At 47.7% G+C, this 8,759-nt stretch overlaps 1 protein-coding gene across 1 annotated transcript; it reads left to right on the top strand.

The window, feature by feature from the left end:
- The first annotated feature begins 2,859 nt into the window (after positions 1-2,859).
- Positions 2,860-4,338, top strand: LOC102885587 (ubiquitin carboxyl-terminal hydrolase 17-like protein 6). Its single transcript, XM_006914990.1, has one exon. It carries the CDS (start codon positions 2,860-2,862, stop codon positions 4,336-4,338), a length of 1,479 nt encoding a protein of 492 aa, XP_006915052.1.
- Positions 4,339-8,759: the final 4,421 nt, after the last annotated feature.

The raw sequence follows: 8,759 nt of genomic DNA, 5'->3' as shown, positions 1-8,759 counted from the left end.
TCTCCATCTCTGACTTCAGAAGGCCTGCATCCCGGTGACTCGAATCTTCCTGTCTCTTCTCTTATAAGAATAACAGTCTTAGGTTCACCCTAAATTCAGGATGATCTTACCTTGAGATTCTTCAATTAATTATATCTGCGAATATTCTATTTCCAAATAAGTTCATATTCACAGGTACCTGGAGTTAGGGCTGGGGCTTAACTCTCTGGAGGTTCAACCCATCAACAATGGGTTAGACGCATTGACCCCCTTATGCAACCCACAACAATTCAACATGCTCTCGATGCAGTTTTTATTTATCTTGCAGGTGGGGTAAGTCTGAAACTGCCCGGAAGTAAAGTCGGTGATGAAGATGAGGCCCAGGCCTGACGTACTTGTTGGCCTCCATCCGGCAGAGTGGAGAAGTAGACTGGTGTCTTTCATTCCTAAGCTTTACGTACTTTTAGAAGTAACTTTGATTCGTGGCAAATTTTATCGTGCTGCCAACACTAATCGTTTTCTACTGGGGAATAATAATCGCATATCGAGTATGAAATTATTCTGTCATCCATTCAAAAACATTTCTGCACAAAAGGAAGCAAAAAAAGCTGGGGTAGCAAAACTTTTTTTCCGACAAAATAGACTTTAAGATAAATGCTGTAACAAGAGACAGAGAAGGACCCAGCAATTACTCTTCTGGGTATTTATCCGAAGAAACTCGAAACACGAATTAGAAAAGATATATGTACCCTGTGTTCATTATAGCATTGTTTACAATGGCCAAGATACGGAAGCAACCTAAGTATCCATCAATGGAGGAATAGATAAAGAAAAGGTGGTACATATAGAGAGTGGAATATAATATTATCAGCCATATGAAAAATGAAATCTCGCCATCTGCAACAATATGAATGGATCTACAGGGTATTGTGCTGAGTGGAGTAAGTCAGACAGAGAAAGACAAATGCCACATGATTTCACTTACAGGTGGAAGCTAAAACACGATAAACGAACAAACAAAACAGAAACAAACTCAGTTAATGATTGCCAGATGGGAGGGGGGTTGCGGGTGGGTGAAAAGGTAAAGAGATTAAGATATGCAAATTGCCAGTTATAAAAAACAGTCACGGGATTTAAGATATACCACGGGGAATATTGTCAATAATATCGTAATAACTATATGTGAAGTCAGATGGGCACTAGACTTATCGAGGCGATCACTTTGTGAGTTATATAAATGTCTAAGCACTATGTTGTACACCCCAAACTAATGTAATATTGAATTCAACTGTAATTGAAAAATTAAAGATTATTACAAAAAACATTTCTGCAGAAACTGCTTATTCTGAAACTTGGTCAATAGATTCACACATGTTAAAACCACAGGTGCATTCCTCTGTTGGACTTCCGTTAACCTAACTGTGCATAAATGGCTCACCCGTGAAAGAAACACACACAAGAGAATCTAAAACTAACTTGCTGCACAATTTTACAGAGGTGGCATTTAAAATTTGGCAAAATAGGACACTGGATTTTGGATATGAGTATATTGGAATAGAATCTTAAGGAAAAAAAAAAAGGTTTTCCAAAGAAATGTGAAACCAGCCACAGGATTTATATTGTTAATAATTTCTAGACCCAGACCTAGGTAAACAAACAGAGTTCTAACTACTTTCATCGTTATTATATATACGAATCAAAATAGAGGGGTACCTGGCGGTTTAGAAACAAATGCATTGGAGAGTAAGTTTTGTTGTTGTTTTTAAATTGCAGTCCTACGTAAATTCTGGCCTGTGGGTAAGGAGTTCTGCCTGCATGACATCTGAGCTTGCTTTGGAAGGTCCTTATCCATATGGTGGAGAATTAAATGCCCCACCCTCCTTGAATCACTTGACATGGCTCTGAAAGCCAATTCGACATTCATAAACTATTTCTTTTTTATTCGGAAACATTTAAGGAAGTTTATCAAGAAAGAGTTCAGTGGAAATTAGGGAAATAGAGAAAATGTTGAAATGTTTGTTTTTCATTTCGGGCCTGAGTGACAGAAGTCTTTTTTTTTTTTTTTTAAACAACTATGTTACAAATGCAATTGCGTTCTCCTAAAATTTATATGCTAAAGTTTTAACCCCCAGCCTGACTGTATTTGGCAATGGAACCTCTAAAGAAGTAATTAAGATTAAATAAAGTCATAAAAACAAGGTGTCAATCTAATCGAATGAGGGGGAGACACGAGAGAGCTTTCTCTCATTCTCTTGGGAAACACCGAGGAGAGGTCATGTGAGGACACAGAAGGCAGGCAGTCCCGTGCAAGGCAGGGAGAGCGTTCTCACCAGGAAGGACACCTTCCTCTCAGACTGGCAGCTCTGAACTGTGAGAAAATAAGTGTCTGTGTTCTAAGCCACCTCGTCTGTGGGATTTTGTCATGGCAGCCTGAGCAGATACACCAAGCGCAAAAGTTACACCTTAGGACGTTAGCCCCTGAAGCATGACTGGAAGGGTTTGTAAACATACGCGTACCCCATGCCTCCATGTCGTTCAGGGTCTCCCTTTTGGAAAAGCGAAGACACATGCATATCTCCATCATCTCAACTCGCACCATCCTAACAAACGAGATCCAGGTATTCCAGAAATAGACATCAATGAGAGGCGTCAATCAGTCCTTCTGGGGAATCGGTGACCACACCATAACCTGTCGTCCAATCAGGCCCTGGGAGTTGATTGGTGGGCGGGCCGAGTTGCGGGTCACGTGGCAGGAGTGGGCTATAAAAAGAGGCGACGAGCGGCGGACTCTGGCATTCGGAGCTGGTCTCCGCCCGGGAAGCTTCGCGCTGTGACGGGAGCTTTCGGACGAGCCGTCTCCTGAAGGCCGTCGCCGGAGACATGGAGGCTGCCGTTCTCCGTCGCGAGGGTGGCCCTCAGCTCAGTGACGCCCCGACGCTCAGGTCCGCCTGGCCGGGGGCGGGCGATGCCGAGGCGCTGGGGGGACGGCGCGGGCCCCTGGCGGTGGGCGCGGGGCTCCGGAACCTGGGGAACACCTGCTACGCGAACGCGGCGCTGCAGTGCCTGACGTACACCGCGCCGCTGGCGCGCTGCCTGCTGTCGCGTCGGCACGCCGAGGCCTGTCAGAGGCCCGCGTCCTGCGTCCTGTGCGCCATGCGGGCCCATGTGGCCCGGGCCCGCCGGTGCCGCGGAGAGGTCATCCAGCCCGCGACGGGGCTGATCGCCGGCTTCCACAGACACAAGCAGGAGGACGCGCACGAGTTCCTCATGTTCACCGTGGACGCCATGCAGCAGGCCTGCCTGCGTGAGCCCGAGCGGCGGGGCCGGCGCTGCGGCGACAGCACCCCGATCCGCCGAATCTTCGGAGGGTACTGGAGGTCCCAGGTCAAGTGCCTCCGCTGCCACGGCGTTTCCGACACTCTGGACCCGTACCTGGACATTACCCTGGACATCCAGGCGGCGCAGAGTGTGACCCAAGCTTTGGAACTGCTGGTGAAGCCCGAAAAGCTGGATGGTGACAATTCGTATCATTGCGGCGTTTGCCTCGAGAAGGTGCCTGCTTCCAAGACGCTGACTTTGCACGCTCCCTCCGAGGTCCTCATCCTGGTCTTGAAACGGTTCTCGGATTTCACAGGCAGCAAGTTGGCCAAGGAAGTGCAATATCCTGAGCACCTTGACATGCGACAGTACCTGTCCCAGCAGGACGCAGGACCCCTCGAGTACGAGCTCTACGCCGTGCTGGTCCACGCCGGGGGGACCTGTCGCAGCGGACATTACTTCTGTTACATCAAGGCCGGGAACGGCCAGTGGTTCAAAATGGATGACGCTAAGGTGACCGCCTGTGATGTCTCTTCTGCCCTGAGCCAGGATGCTTATGTCCTCTTTTACATCCAGAAGAGGGAATTGCAAAGAGACGGCGGGAGTGTGTCGGCAGGTGAGGAACAGAGGTGTCACTGGGCCGAGCGCACAGGCACACGAGCAACCCCGCAGGAGCCTGAGACGGATTCCGAAGTCACGGGCCCTGAGGCGGAGGAGCCCGAGCGAGGGACATCAGGCGAACAGGTCACCTTGGAGCAGTGGAGACTCCTCCAGGAGCAGTCGCGAGCGGAGCCTCAGTTCAACCTCAGGAGAATCGAACGAGCCCTGCCCGCCGACGCAGTCGTGATCCATGCGTCCAAGTTCAGCGGCGGGGTCACCGAGAATCGTCCGGAACAGGAAACCCGGCTGCTCAGAGATGCAGCCGGGGACGTCCCCCCTCAGGGGGCCAGACACAGCGGCCGAGTCCCTTGCCTCGGAGGGAGAGCCAAGGCTACCAAGAGGAAGAAGAAGGGGTGGCGGCCTCTGGACGTGCTCCAATAATGTCACACGGCGCCTGCCCGCACTCACATGCACAGCCCATACGTGGGCGATGAGTCGTGTGTGGCCGTGACTCGTCTAGGCAGGGGGAGGGACTGGCTGCACTCATGAGGTGTGGCCTTCATTGTGGACTTGTGAGTCCCGAGCTTCGAGGGGTGACAGTCCACAGCGAGGTCACTGGAGATCGGGTTGATGGCTGGGTCTGGGGACCCGCCAGTGGGCTGTGTGTGAAGGGTCAGTGGTTGATGGGACATGTGATGTTTACAAGTGGGATACTTGCGAATCGATTTAGTGACTTTTAAATATTAAAAGGGAGTGCGTTGGGGAGATGGGGAGAATGGCGTTGATTTTCCCCGTTTGTTTAACCGCGGGCCGCGGGGGGCGGGGCGCCGGGAGGGTGGGTGTTCGCCGTGGGCGGTGCTCGGACTCAGCGGATCTGTTCCTCCAGCTATTAAAGGGGAGATTGGCGCTGGGAACCAGAATTTGAAGCAGCAAACGTGGCCCATGCACAACGCACTGAGGCTGCCAAAGGGCCAGAAAGGGGGACCTGTTTGGAGGGTGAAGCACTAAAGGCCGCTTGTGCGACCCGGGACCAGGGAGGGGTGCCACTGCCCTACAGGTGGGGCCAAAGCTTTGGAGGGGCCAAGCCATGGGAGGTGACCTGAAACAGGAGGGGCAGGGCCCTGTGGCAGGAGTGGGGGGCTTTGACCCGGGCAGATGGGAAGAGAGTCGTCGGCAAAGGGCGGGAAATGAGAAGGGAAGACAGGAAAGAGGGGTGCTGGCCTTACAAGGGGACCTGGGGCCAGACCTCATGTGAGGGGTGTGGAGAGAAGGGGGCGGGACAGCGGGGACCGGAGCCTGGCTGTGGAGAAGGGAATCGGGGCCAGCTGTTGGCAGGATGACCATCTCTGTTGCCCAGGGGAGGTGGGTCCGGCCTTGGGCTGTGAGGAGAGTGGACGCGAGCGGGGACAGCAGCGTGGAGGAAGCGAGAATCCTGGAGCGAGGGAGCCGGAAGCCGGCCGGAGGACAGCCCCGCGGGCCGACCGAGGCGAGAAGGGCCGGGGACGCAGGCAGGCTCCTGCCAGCGAAGACCACCAGGCAGCCAGAGGCAGCCCAGGGTCAGCCGCCCGTGCGTCTGCCTCGAACCTTCTAGTCATCAGAAAATCAGGGGCGCCTTTCTCCTAGAAGCCTCCTCCATGTTTTAAAACCACAAGTAGGATTCCTAAGCAGTTACAAAAACAGCGATGGGTAACCTAAATAGCGACCATGATGACAAATAATTTTAATAGCGATGTAAATATTAATAGATGGAAGTTAGACTAGAACCCCCCTTAAGTGAATTAGTGATGTAAATATTAAGTAGATGGAAGTTAGATTAGAACCCCCCTTGAGTGAATTAGTGATGTAAATATTAAACAGATGGAAATTAGAGCCCCCCCTTAAGTGAATTAGTGATGTAAATATTAAATAGAAGTTAGATTAGAAATCCCCCTTAAGTGGATGGCAACGGCCCAGCAGGAGCCTCCTGAGGTAGCTGGAGTCTGTGTTCTAGGACTGCACCATGTCCCATGTTCCTTGATGACAAAGAGAAGCAGGATGAGTGAGTCAGGGCCTGGAGAACCTGTGTGATTGGGGCGAGTCCTGTGCAAATTCCTCCCGCAGAAGTCCAGTGGGTGGAGGTGTGGGGCTTGGCCCTGACCTGCCGTCCACTGGACACTCAACAGTTTCAGCACTGCAGCCAAACGGCAGGCTGGGTGGGTTCCCCACAGGAGGACAGGACCCGAGAGCCACACCGGGGCCTCCCCTGGGGCTCGGGAGGACTGCATGGAACGTGCTCCAGAGCCTGCTGTCTGCCGCCCGGTCCTGCGGGGCTTCTGGTCCCACACCTCCACCAGAGGGTGCCTGCCAGGCACCCTCACCCCAGGCTGGATCTGGAGCTTTCAGGGCTGAGTTGACTTCCATCACTTCATAAGGGACAGCGTGTCCTTGGAGTGTTTTGCTTTGGCGTCCAGGCCTGCAGGTGTGGGTTCCATGACCATGAGAGTATTTCTGATTTTTTCCATGTGCTCTAAAAAGGAGAGGACACCCTCCTCTAGTCTCGCCAGCGAGCATACGGACAGTCCCTGTCCCAGAGGGGACATGTAAATAGCAGCTGGGGCTGTCCGTAGGTCAGTCCTAATCACCATCATGAATCTGGATACCCTTCAAGAACAGAGAAACTCTATACCAGGCTGTGTGACAACCACCACAATTACCCTGTCATGTATTAACCTGGCCTTACATTCCTGGGATAAATCCACTTGGTTGTGCACGCGAGCCTTTACAATGTTGCTGTAGTTTGCATTTTGTTAAGAATTTTGTATTGATAGTCATAGCGATATTGGTCTGTAATTTTTTTGTGATGCCTTTTCTAGCTTTGTTATAACTACTGGCTTCATAGAGTAAGTTAGGACATGCTCCATCTTCTATTTTTTTTTTTTTTTTTGGAAGATTCGATAAGGATTAGAGTTAATTCTTTAAATGTTTGGTAGGTTTCACCAATGAAGACATCTGGTCCTGAGTTCTTTCAGGTTTTGTTGAAAATGTATTGATTACTGACTCAGCCTCTGCTACAGGTCTATTTAGTTTCTATTTCTTCTTAAGTCAGTTTAGATAGTTTGGGTTCTTATAGGTATGTGTCCGTTTCATCTGCATTATCTAATTGTTGACATGTAATTATTCATAGTTCTGTTATCCTTTTTAGTTCTGTAAGGTCAGTAGTAATGTCCATTCTTTCATACCTGATTTTAATAATTTGAGTCTTTTTTCTTGGTCATTCTAATTAAAGGTTAGTCAATTTTTTGATCTTTTCAAAGGACCAGCTTTCCTATTCTATATTTTTACACATATATTTAAACACATTTCTGCACGTAATACTTAATGGTCAGCACAGCCAATAACTGAAATAACATTATTCTCAACATGACTGAGCAGGGATCACTGCTAGAAACATCTTCTTATACATGTCTTTAGACACTTGTCTGTAAGCATCATATCATGGTTAGCACGCTCAGACATAACTCTTCTCGATGCGGTGTAAAAAATTTTTTGAAACATCTTTTTTACATCCATGTTCAAACACATCTCCACACGTTACAGAATGGTCAGCACGACCATTCACTGAAATAACACTGGAATTTTTCTGTTTTCTATTTCCTGTACATCTGTTCTAATCTTTATTACTTCCTTCTTGATTTCAGTTTATTTTGCTCTTCTCTTTCTCGTGTTTTAGAGGCTAAGAATGGCTTATTTCTTCTTCTTTAGTGCAGGCTATAAATTTCCCTCAGAGCACTATTTTTGCTGCATCCTATAAGAACCGGTATGCTGTTTCACACTAAACTTTCATTCATCTTTAAGTTTTCTCTAATTTCCTTTGTGGTCTCTTCTTTGACCCACTGGCTATTTAAGAGCATGCTATTTAATTTCCACATATTTATTCTCGAGTTTTCCTTCTGTTATTCATCTCTAATTTCATGTCATTGTGATTGAAGAACACACTTTGCGTAATTTTAATCTTTTTAAATTTACTGAGACCTGTACTGTGGCCTACTATGGTCTATCCTGGAGCATATAAGCATGTACACCTGAGGAACATATGCTCCGCTGTGGTTCGTGGAGTGTTCTAGTAACTAGAAGTCTGTTAATTCTAACTGGTTTATGATGTTGCCCAGCTCTTCATTACCTTGCTGTTCTTTGTTTTGTTGGTTGGAGTTACGATCTAATATCCTTTCATTTCAGCCCCAAGAGCTCCCTTTAACATTCATTTAGGGCAGTGATCTTTTAAAACTTTGGTGATTATCATAGAGCCTGGCCCCTAGTGGACACTTAATAAATGTGATTAATAATAAGAGTAATGAAAAAGCTGGCTAACGTATATTAAGTTCTAGCAAATTCTTAAAACTTTTTTTAATCGTGAAATATACACGTGAGTTCATCTAACATAGACATAAACTTCAGGGAATAATGAAATGAACAATCGCATACCAATGAACCAGCCTAAAAGGAGAAAATTAGCGACTTCAATAGATCCTGTGTCCCTCCCCAGAGACAATCCTGAACTGTGTTAATCACGTCTCATATTTTCCTTATATCTTTATAACACGTGTATTCATGAATAATTTTAACTTTTATTTTAAAATTCTGTAAGTGAAATCAGATTATTACTGATTTTTTTGTTGTTGTTCAGCATTATGTATTTGGAAATCATCCTTTTTAATCAGAGTATTCCATTAAATGGACATATCTGAAGACAAGTGAGCTCACAGCAGACAGGAAAGGCTATGCTGAGGTGACAAACAACCCCTGACGGGAGTATAAGAGACTCTAGGATCAAGCCCTAGAGTATACTGACTTTAAAAATTTACAAATAGAGGCCAAAAAGCCAG

This window comes from Pteropus alecto, unplaced genomic scaffold, assembly GCF_000325575.1.
Source record: "Pteropus alecto unplaced genomic scaffold, ASM32557v1 scaffold35, whole genome shotgun sequence".
NCBI lineage: Eukaryota > Metazoa > Chordata > Mammalia > Chiroptera > Pteropodidae > Pteropus > Pteropus alecto.
The sequence above is the reverse complement of the archived record's forward strand: the minus strand, read 5'-3'. Positions and strand labels throughout refer to the sequence as shown.